At 38.4% G+C, this 12034-nt stretch overlaps 1 protein-coding gene across 14 annotated transcripts in view; it reads left to right on the forward strand.

Annotated features, from left to right (window-relative positions):
- Positions 1-12034, forward strand: part of HDAC9 (histone deacetylase 9) — a 462497-nt gene that overhangs the window by 325125 nt on the left and 125338 nt on the right. For all 14 annotated transcript variants that reach the window (XM_033083076.2, XM_033083067.2, XM_033083095.2 and 11 more), the window contains 2 exons: positions 4347-4467; positions 10544-10593. In XM_033083076.2, the coding sequence (XP_032938967.1) occupies positions 4347-4467; positions 10544-10593 (171 nt within the window). The remainder of the gene's footprint in view (positions 1-4346; positions 4468-10543; positions 10594-12034) is intronic.

The raw sequence follows: 12034 nt of genomic DNA on the forward strand, positions 1-12034 counted from the left end.
ACTTTTTAATATTCCTTTTATATATGTATTGAAAGAACAAAATCAATGCAAAATATTTTTGCATTAGTTTCCAAGTTTTATGTATGTTTGCTGAAATCCCTGTTTGGTATTTGTTAAAGGCTGACAGATGTAGAACAGACAGTTATCAAATGCAGAAAGGCAGCTAAAAGATGCAGAGATGTGCATAAAAACCTCCATTACTTTTTTTTTTGTTTGTTTTTTTCCCCTTGGTAAAGAGCAATGCCTAGCTGCCCTACCTTTGGGACAATAAAAGGACTGAGTTATGTTTTGGTAGGGGTATCTACTTTCCACTTGTTCTAGGGAGAGGAAGTATTCAAATAACTCCTTTGGGGCTGTAATTTATGCATACGACTGACATTAGTCTACAGTGATCAGCACACTTTCAAAAGAGAAAAGAAAATGAAGACATGGTCCTGGTTCATTCCCCCACCTTTAATTCCTGTAGGGACTGTTGTCCAGCAACCCTTTTCAGCCTAGAATTTGTTCTGAATTTTGGTAGTTTTCTGGATTAGGGAGGCATCTTACACCTCCTGCTGTCCACATCTCATGGACTGAAGGGGAGAGAAAGAAAGAATTTAAAGTTGCGTCTGCCAGATCACATAAACTGAAATATTTGAAAAATTCCACTCTTTGAACCTCAATTTGCCACTAGAGATAAAATAATTCAGGAAAAGTTAGTGGTTTTAAAAGAGAAAAAATATTTAGAGTGTTTAATATATTCTAAATCTCTCTATATCTTTCTAAATCACTCTAAATCTTTAGGAGTGTTAGGTACTAGATGGCCAAAGCATGTGAAGAGAATAAATGCATCTCCATGTGGGTGCATGTGTGTCAGAGGCATGCTTGAAATTCCCACATGGAGAGACAGTAAGAAATGTGGGTATACTGACTGGCACAACACACATTATCTGTGAGTGGTTTTGAAAACAAGAGAAAATTTAACAACTATGAGAAATCTCAGGAAGGCAGGAAAAAAATCTGAAGACCTTGTTTACAAACTTGATAGCCTAAGGGAATTTCATACAAAAAGCTGCAGTACAGGCAATGGACACATTACACTGAGAGACCTCAGTGAGAAATATTGTGTGCCACTTTTGCCTTTTTGAATCTCTGTCTGTGCATGAGTTTAGTCTGCTGAAAGTTCAACCTAAATCTTCAGGTGAATAGAGGTTTGTCTGTGTGAAAATTTAATGGTCTCTTTTTAACAGAAGACCAGACTTTGACCTTAAGTTCTGTGAGAGGTGGAAACGTTATCCTGTTGTGGGGACAATGGATTTCTAGCTCTAGACTGCTTTTTCGAAGCACTCAGGTGCAAGTATTTTGCTTTCCTGAGATGTATAAATGTTTCTGTTGGTGAGGAAACCACATATGTCAGAGGACACAAATTGTCATACACATTAGAAAAGGATGACTTGCCTTCTACTAAGGATGTAATAGATGGGTGGATGTATTGTTCAAATTCTCCGTAATGAAACAAACACTGTTTATCTGTTTTCCTATGCTATTCCTTCTTTTTTTGTTGGCTTTATGCCAATTTTCTGCTACATTTTATGCTTTTGATACTACCATGGTCAATGCAAATTAACAAAGACACTTCCAAATTAAAAAAGAGATGTGGCTAAAAGTGTAGGTGTAAAGTTATACAAATGCATATGTTCTGTTGTCTGATAACTCACGCTAGTGAGAGCCAAAAGTGATCACTTTGCATAACTGGAGTTATGTGAGAGACTCTGGCAACAGACTTAGCACAGATGCTTGTGTAGATCTGCTGAATCGTGACCTCATTGTGTGAGAGCTATTCTTAGAAATTATTACAGGTAATTTTTAATGCAGTTTTTTTTCTCCGTGCAAAGTCTTAGGTAGTTGGGATTGATATGCAAAGATCCTGCAAGGATGGGATGAAAGAAACACGAAATGAAGAGATGGGAATGCAGAAACAGTACAGATGTGCACTGTTTACCCTTCCCTTTCCTCCTGGCATCTACAGTGTAAATCTCTTGCTGATGTTAGAGCTGGAGAAGCCACAGAGGAAGAGCAGCTCTGGGCTCTGCCAGCTCAGCTGCTGGCTGCACCCCAAGGACCTCACTGCGGGGAGCAGCCTGGAGTGGGGTGTCCTCCTCAGTGCTACTTGATTTCTTCACCAAACTGGTTTCTGCATAACCTGTTCCTACCCCAGAGAATTCGACTGGTGATACTGGGTAGGGAGGTATGTTGTTGGCAAAACATTTTGGGAGGCCACTTCCAGACCAGATATCCCAGAAGTACCCCAATGTACAAATAATGGCTAGCTGTGTGGTTTTTGATAGTTAAAGGGATATGGTATTCCATTTAACAACAGATTTAACAATGCCAGACAATTAACCTAAATATGTGTAAGAGTTTTTGTATATCTTGTAGAAAATATGTGTCCAGAGAGTGAATATTTTACTCAAGATTCTTCAGCGTGACCTTCATAAAATTCCTCTTTACTTTTCTTATTTTATTTTATCTGTCTTTAAAGCCAGACTCCCCAGTTTTGCTGGGAGAATTGCGTCTATACATTTTAAAGGAGCTTTTTAGAAACATGGACCTTAATGAGAATGGATGAAGGAATAAATGTTACCAGTCATCTCACTTGTGAAGAAAAATATTTTATCTGACCCAGAAGAACCATTACAGAGTTTACTGACTCCATGAAGTAACATAATGTGCTGATTTTGATTGTGCAACTGTGTGTTAAAAGGATGTGAGTGCACTGCTACAAATTCTCATGTGAGACTGGGAGAGGCTTGAAGAAATTAGAGATGAAAAAGGGTTTATTAAGTCATTTAGTTCTTGGATCATTCCCTAAAATGTTCTTTCCACTGCTGTGTCTAGTCAAGTTTTAAATACTGCAAGAAATAGGGCTTCCACCATTTCCCTGAGGGGGAGTTTGTTCCACAGTCATCTAGCTCTAACTCTTAGGATATTTTTCCTGATTAGTCAGAAAAAATTCTCACTGCTTAACTCAATATAAATTATGCATGGTTCTTCTGAGCCTCCCATCCCCCAGGCATCTCCTCTTTTCTGTAGTGCACATTCTCTTTAGTATTTAATATTGCTTTCCTCTCCTAGTGTAGAGGTTGGTGCTTTCCAATGTGTATGACAAGGTGTTGGATACAATAAGGATTGTAGAATTAAATGCATTTCTGTAACAGGTAAATCAGTCTAATTGAAAATAGGATAGTCTGTTTAGATAACTGCTGTACCTGTGTATCTGTAGACCTTGAGAGTCAGATAGATCCAGTCTAAGCTGTGGGAGAGGTGGTCCTCAGTGGTCATAAGGACCAGGTCTGCTAATAGGGTCCAAGTCCATAAAATCAAGCTGTTCTCTTCCCTTAATCCAATATCAACAGGAAAGATGATCTTGGGTTCAGAACTTTGTTGACAGTGCTATTTATTATGCCCAGCCCTGAACAAAATCTGATTCACGTTGCTGTATCTGCAAAGGCTGTGCAGCACTAGCACAAGTAGAGAAATAAATATTTTTATGATATGCTGCAACTCCAAATACACACAAAGAGTAGATATACAAAATAAGAGAGTGTTGCTTTTATCTTTCCAATTTTATTTCCTTCCTAAACTGATTTGTAGAAAGGTGTCCCAGATTTTTTACATCTTGTTTTGGGGCAACTACAGGCTGGAGACCCAGTTAGAGACAAACATCACTCACAAAAACGTAAGAAAGCAAGTGAGTCATCATGTGTAGATGCAAAAATATTAATGACACATGATCACATGTGTATATTGATATTGAACAACCATTAAAAATCTAAAAACAGACACACGTTACTAAAGTTTAATTTTCTTTTTCTCCCTGTCTCTCCTCACTGTGATCATGTTCCTCCTAGCAGCATAAATCACAAGCACTAGTAATGATGCAAAAAACATTAATCCTCATTCCAAACACATCTGCAGCTTACAGGTGTGAATAAGTTTTTGCTCTCTAAATCAGGTTTCTTTCTAGCCAGATTTCTTACTTCAGAAATATTTCATCTTTCTGTTTGTATCTCTTAATATATTATGTAGAAAAGAGGCAGAATATTTTCTTTTTCTTTTATGTGAAACCCTGTATAAAGATAACCCTCCTAAGGCTTAAGTGAAGCATTTTGTGATAAAGCACACACGCATTTGTTTTTCATATAGCATTACTTTCATAAACAAATCAGTGTCACATTCCTGCATGACGCAATTTCAACCCTTTATTAATCATACTAAATGTTATTTTGGACCTTTACTTTTTCTTTTTTTTTTTCTCCTTAAATATTGTCAGTGGAATATTGTAGGCCTCTGCTGTTTTCTTTCAGCGAATTCGAGGTCGAAAAGCCAGTCTGGAGGAAATACAGCTGGTTCACTCTGAACATCATTCACTGCTGTATGGCACCAGCCCACTGAACAGACAGAAGCTGGACCCCAGGAAACTCCTAGGTCTGTACAGGCCTCTATTCTACTGAGAACAGCACATTCCAGCACTGTCATTAGTCATAGCTGGTGTCAGTTTAAAACACTTGGCAAGCAGTGTGACAAAAATTCACTTTTTCCAAATGCATTGCTATGTGCAAGGAGAATGTTACAATGGAAGCCAAATGCAGATTAGCAAACTACACCGGCTGGAGAGCAGCGATACGAGTTTCTCCTCATTTGCTTCAAAAATCATCAGTGTTAACCTTTTACTGTAGCCTGCTCTCCACTGGAGGTCAGTGGCAATTTTGAACACAGCTGGTTTTCTACCTCCTTGTATTCTTTGATTTGAAATCAGGAATTTAAGATACACTTGCTTGTCAGAATTGTTTGTTTGCTGTTCTCATTTGCTTTACTTCAACTATTTCAGCCACTGTGTCTGCAGATACTATGCCTAAGTTTTGCTAATAAGTGAACTTTATTTTAATGCCTTATCATTATGCAGGATATGATATCTTTCTGAACAACACAGAGGAAAATACATTAACATATTAAATACACTTATGGTTGTACAGAATAGCAGAAAAATGACAGGTTTTTCATGCAAAATATCTTTGTACACAGCCACTGTTCAATGTACAGTAATTTCACGAATACAAGCTGCACCAATTTGACCAAAATTTTGGTGGAAACCCGGAAGTGCGGCCAATATTCCGGGGCGGCTAATACATTAACAAAATTCTAAAAGCTGCCAACACGGAAGTGAGAGCCCGCGGCAGCCCCAAGCCAAGCTGGAGCTCGGCCGGCCCCGGCAGAGGTGGGAAAGCCTGGCAGAGGCGGGGCCAGCAGTGTGGGGGGTGGGCGGCAGAGCCTGAGCCAGCAGGGCGGGGCAGGGGGGGCGGCAGAGCCCGGGCCAGCAGGGCGGGGGAGCCTGGGAGAACTGGGGCTAGCAGTGCAGGGGAGCATGGCAGAAGCAGGAAGGCCGGCGGGTGGGGCTGCCTGGCAGTGGGGGAAGCCCAGCAGAATCGGGGCCAGCAGCGTGGGGGAGCCCGGCGGCGGCGGCGGCAGCCCGCCGGCAGGGCGAGTGAACGCGGCAGCGGGGCGGTGCTGACGGGAGAGGGGGGCCAGCGAGCCCGGCGGCGGCGGCAGCACCACCCGGCCAACCCCGCCGAGCCGTGGCGCTGAGCTGGGCCACCCGGCCCCATCGGCAACCATGAGCGGGCCGAGCCTTCCTGGCCCCGCCCCGAGCCAGTAAAGCCCGCTATGCCGCGATCCTGTTACTAATCGGCCAATTTGTGAAAGCTGCGCACGGATTCTCGCAACGAACGAAAGTGCGGCTAATATTCGGGGTGCGGCTTATCTATTGACAAAGACAGCAACATTGTCGAGGCACCGGAAGTGCGGCTTATAATCCGTGCGGCTTGTATTCCTGAAACTACTGTATGTCTTTTATAACACAAAAGTAGGGTTAAAATGAGCTCTGCTATTAGTACAGCATGAAACAAGTCTACTTGTCAAAAACACACAAAAAAACTAGTGCATTTTGGAAATAATCTGTGAGTGAAATTCTGCCCTTTATGTCCCAGCACACTGGATGCAACACCCTAATTCTCAGTTATTTTTATAACTATTCTTCTAAGATGTGAAACTTTTCCTAAATGTAATCAAACACAACCCAAACAAAAATAGCATTAGCCATCAAAAGAAATTGCTGACACAATTCTAGTAATACATGGCAAATATTTTGCTTTGGAAACTTATGCTGTTTCTTCTGCAAGGCAGACAGTTTCTTCAGGAAGTCCTAAGATCATAATGTTATATAGGTTTATACATTTTCTTAGCCAAGGCAACATCAAAACTGAAAAATATTTACAGTATAATGGATTCTTAGGAGCTTGAATTTCTAAGTAGGAAATCCTCCTTTAAAAAACAAAGTGTTTCCAAGAAAAAGTTTCTAAATTCCTGCAAAATTAAATTGGAAACATTTTTATTTTATTTCATCAACATTGTTAAATTGTTCCTGCTTGATACAGTCAAACATTATATTTAAATTTTGTTGGGTTTAATTAATTTTATTTTTCATTATTTAATACAACATACATAGATATAAAATATTTCTCCAGTTTTGGATCTCAGTGGTTGAGCAGCCTCTGGAATGCAGTGTGCAGTGGCAGATACAATGTTAAGAAGGAATGGACCTGTGTTTCTGCTGATGTACAGAGAATGCAGAAAGCTTTGTTTATCCAATCTCACAAAACTATTTCTTGGCCCACCATTGCTTACTAGACATGCTTTGCCTTTTTTATTAGACACTCAGTCCAAAACATTTACTTTCTAAGTTTGTATCAAGATCACACTCTCAGAATATATTCTGAATACCTCCTTGGCTCACAGCCCTTTTCTCTTTCTTGTTGCATCTCACATTGTCTTTTACCAAGACCAAAGTCAATAAAACACCCTTCCCACATGCTTTTGCACGTACCTGTTTTCTGGCTGGAAGCTCTGATCACTTGGGCTTCCACACTCTTGGATAAAGGAGCCTAATTGTCTCTTACACTGTTCCAAAATGCAGTGTGACTGTTCCTGATTTTGCTGTCCCCATTTCAGTGAGGTTGAACCTAACCAATCCTGACACTAAAATTAAATTTGTATATTACATAAATTCAATAGACATGTACCAAAGGAAAAAAAAAATGTCATAAGTAACAACATTGTCTCAGAAAATATTTCTATTTCAAAGAAAGTGTATTATTTTTTCTACAGAAATAGTTTCATCGAATTATGGTTTTGCATTCTAATGAAAAGTAGGACCTAACCTTCTTTTCTTTACTTCTCTACCCATCCAAAAAGACAGAGGCACCTTTTGTTCTTCACTTATGCTCCAGAAAACGTTCATGTTTCCTGGTCCTAGTTAAAAGAGTGCATCTGCTTTGTCTGAAGATTTTTTATTTTTTTTTTCACTCACAAGCAACTTTTGTACCTTTCAAACAGAAAAGAAACATCCGAAGGAATGAAATTTAAGTGTGACTAGAGCTAGTAATGTGCTACTTGTCACTAAATGCTTATTTCAGTTTCCCTGTTCAAGACAAAAACCTTATTTTGGAAGACTGGTAAGCTACATGACTGGAAACTAGTGAAATCAATGAGACTTATGCACATATTCATCTATTCTTAATGGTTTACAAGTATTAGCTTTCTTGAACTCTTGGCTTTATCTTCCCTGCATCAGGGTCTAGAGATGCAACTATTCCAAATGACCACTTCAGCTTCCACACTATTGTGTACTTAAACTTTGGACTGATGCACTTCAGTGTGTGCTAAGCAACATGTTATATTGCATTACCATTGTCTTGGCACAAAGGAAACTAATATGCAGACTATGTCTCACATCACATTGTGGTTTCAAGTACCAGCATACAACCTTACAAATCTCTTCATATAAATTCAAGGACAGAACAGAAAATTTCTTACAAATTTGTTTCCTTTTTCTCATTCAAACTGTCATTAAGAAACTGTCACTCTAAGTCGAGTTTCCTGTTATTAAAAGTTTGCAAAATGAGAAATACATTGTCAACACTAGAAGATGCATCAGAAATTTCAAATTAATGAAGAAATAAACACAGCTGAAATGGCTTTACTCTTGAGGAATAATACTGAGAAAAATCAGGTTAAAAAGTGAACACACTTTTGATTTGGGTTTGTTTTTTTTTTTTTTCTTTTGAAAGTGAGTTTTTACTCATCATTTTTCCTCAGTTTATCAGACACTCAGTCCCCAGTCATCAATCTCCTAAGCAGCTTCTTTGACTTCTGTAGGGGCCTGACCTCAGTCAGTGATGGGTGTCTCAGCACCTAATTTGACAAACTAGCTTCTACTACCTTTGTGCATTGATATCCTAGAATACAAATCTTGGAACATTTCTAGTTCTATCAGTAAACAGTTGTACTGAATCTAAAGTGCTGGTGGCTACAAACTCTGCCCTAGTACAAAGTCAAAAATATTCAACTATTTAGACTTCATCTTCTACCTTACTTGAAGTATCCCAGTATCTTCTGGGACATCAACTTCAAACATCATGGGAAACTCTCACTCCAATTCATTTTCATAGTAGTTTTTTGCTACTGATATTCATTTATGGAAGACTGTTGTGAGCTTTCATTTTTTGTGAGGCTAGCTAAGTGATGGTCTGACTTTCTCTTAGTCCAACATTTCCCCACTGTTCTTTTCATGAAATTTCAATGTTTTTCTTGTTCTTCAGAGTTTGGCAGCTACTATTTTCTAAGGCATCATGCAATAAGAAGCAAGTATTCCAGTAAACTTCTTGATACACTGAAAAGGCTTAAGTGCTTCTTTTCCCCAGTTTTAGTACTATCTTCTGATTGATTTTAGTGCCCTTCCTCACCATCTGCTTTTCTGTTTTTACTTTGTGTTTATTGTTTTTAATAGTGTTTACCGTGCACAATGTGCTTGGCTGTAGGGAGATAAATGAGAATTCATCTGTTGTCCCTTATGTCCCAACTCTGCCATGGAATTTATGAAAAAATGTCTAGCCATTCCATAACCTAAAAATGACTTCTTTTATCTCAAATTACATCTTATGTTTCCATTAATGTCCCCTGGCACTTTAACGGCACTAATTTTTTTAGTTATCTGCTTGACACTTTTTCATCTTTCCCATACTAAAAAGTGAAAAATTGGTCCCTGGATCTGCCTAGCAAGAAATCTGGAAACTCCACCTTGCACCTCCACTCTGACAATCTCCTGCAGCCAACATTTCCTTGCATGTCTGGGGCCATTAGGACTCACAGTATGAGAATATTCTGCATAGCTGCTGCACCTGCATTTCCCCTGGTAGCTCCACAGGAGGTTTTGTTTGGCTTCTCTCACACACTGTGCAAACTGATCAAAGGCCTCTAGTCGGATAAAAATGCATCTTGGATTTTACTCAAAGTGTAAAGCACTTTCCTCATCCCAGACCTTGCAGTCTGGTCTGTCCTACTTCAAAGATGATGGCTTATAGTTGTCTTTATGCATTTCATTGGCACCTGCTAAACATGAGTAACTGCAGCATTCGCCCCTTCCATAACAATGGGTGACTCCTTTAGGTAACTCCAGTGATTCACTATCTAATGTTTCCTCCAGATGGCAAAGTTACAAAGCCAGTCCTGTGATAGGGCAGGGGAAAAGCTTATGTTCTCTTCCACAGCTGCCTTAGGATCAGATTACACAGTGGGATAGGAACTGCATCAAATCCTGAGATCCTACTTGGTTTTCATACTGTCATTATCAAGATAAACAGTGAGTTTAATAGTATCAAAAAAAACCCTAATAAAATGTGAGTATAAATATTAAGGTAAACCCTATCATATTAGCTCCTGTATAGAGTAGATTAGCTAAAAATTAAACTCTAAAGCCTATTAAGTTTTTGTTCCCTTTAGTATAATATAGTATAATATATTTACTGACTAATACTGAAAAATCTATTTCAAGTTATGTTTTGAAAATACTAATACAATCACTGATGTAATGTAAATGAAGAAAACAGCATTTTCACATAGATAGAGACAGGTTGCAATTTTTAAAAGATAAACTCCCTTGAAGTGAAAAAGCTAAGAAATTAGTTGTCAGCTTTATGTAAACTTAATGAAGTTCCCTTTGTTGTCAGTGAAAAGAAACAGGTACTTCTCAAGCATAATTCATCCTAGCAGTCATGTAGGCTGGTGCCTGTCTCACTCCTCTGGCTGGGGAAGAAGCTGAGATGAGTAGCTTAGTCAAACTGCTTATCAGCTACAGATATCAGGATGATTAGTCACCCTAGTTCAGAGTGATTTTCTGTGGAATTTTAATCATTGTATTCCTTTGCCACTTATATAGCACTTACCAGTCATAAGATTTGTCACTGTTGCATATCAGTACCTTAAATGTCCTATGGCTGATTTGACTTCTAAGTATTATGATTATTTTTGTACTATTTTCTGGCATTTTCATAGTGATAATAATACTGAAATCTGAATTACTGTAAAGAGCAAGGAAATACTGTTCCAGTATTTAAATGTCTTTTTTGATAAATGATGCTTATGGTTTCTTTTTTTCTTTAATATATAGGAAACGTGTCTCAAAAACTCTTTTCCTTGTTGCCTTGTGGGGGACTTGGGGTAAGTAGATGTTTGTTTTTTCACACGGGGGACAGCACACAATGTATGTGCTCTCTGGTTAATTCTTCAGCGCTATCAGTTCAAAGTCTTCAGAAGCTGATAAATGTAGAGATCAAACATGAGCCATTATCACACTGTGTTTTCAAAGACACGGAAGACAGAGCATTACAAGAGGCATAGGGAACAGTTAGCAACAAACCTTGTGTAAATGTGCCCATTTCTAGTTATCCCACTTTGGGTTTTTACATGAGATCGTCTCTTGAGGAAAGTAACATGGGCACAATTATTATAGCACAATTAACTTTGGAGAAGCTGTTTTGTGTACTGTTGAAAAGCAAATATGGTTCCACATTTCTCTGAAAGACAAAACAGTTGCCAAAGCTAACATTTAGCATGAAAAGGGCTCATTAGCTGCTAGCCAACAGCTTGGGTATTAAAGTAATAAATTATGAGAGCATTTTTATGCCCTGTTTTGAAATGGATTTATCCAGAAAGACAAGCTCATATTAGGACACAGAAGACAAAAATCTGCAGAAATATGTTGCAAATAAAAGAGGAAAGCTAAACTGTTGAAAAACCATGCAGAATTTCTACTGATACCAGCACCATGTTCCTATTCAATTGTAGTGAAGATAATGCCAAAGAGAAATAGTTTTTCACATAAATGGGTTTTTCACAAAAATATTTCATGCTTTTGGTCCAACTGGATCCATTATTTACTGACATCATCAATGTCACAGTGAAATTATAATATTCTAGGTATCAGTGGGCTGGATGGTTGATGTATATTTTAGTTCCCTTTCACTGTTTCTCAGTGAATTCTCCGAGTATCTTCTCTGAAAAGTCAGAGCATATATAAAGGCGTAATCTTTGGAGGTCAACTTTCAGTGCAACCTTACACAATTTTATTCTTCACAAAGAATAAATTCCATATTATATTAGTATGTTTATATGACAGAAGAAATACTCATTTTGTAAGGTTTTAACACATGCACACAAAAAAGGAAAAAAATGCATTTTAACCTTCAGTATTTTGTAATTTTTGTGGATTTCTGATCTACCAGTTAAGAAAAAAAATCAGGAAGTTGTAATTATTCCAGTTTCTCCACCTTGAGCTTAGTTTGCTAAAAACCCTGCCTAAAATTTGGAAGTAGGTGACTAGCAACTTGCCAATTTGGAAACTTGGGCATCATTTCTGTATGTGGTAACATTACACACTGACACGTACACATGTGTGTGCACATGCACCTCTGTAAACTACTGTGTGCACACATGCACACATATATGCACACACTGGTGTGTAAAAAAGGTAATTTTTCACACTGATGATCCACAGAAAATTGAACAAGAAATTAATAAAGCTGAGAAAGGATGTTCAGGCTTCTAAGTAAAAAGGAGATTATGTAAAAGTTCTTGAAAAAAATCTATTTGAAGGCCTTGG

Source organism: Catharus ustulatus, chromosome 1, assembly GCF_009819885.2.
Source record: "Catharus ustulatus isolate bCatUst1 chromosome 1, bCatUst1.pri.v2, whole genome shotgun sequence".
Lineage (NCBI taxonomy): Eukaryota > Metazoa > Chordata > Aves > Passeriformes > Turdidae > Catharus > Catharus ustulatus.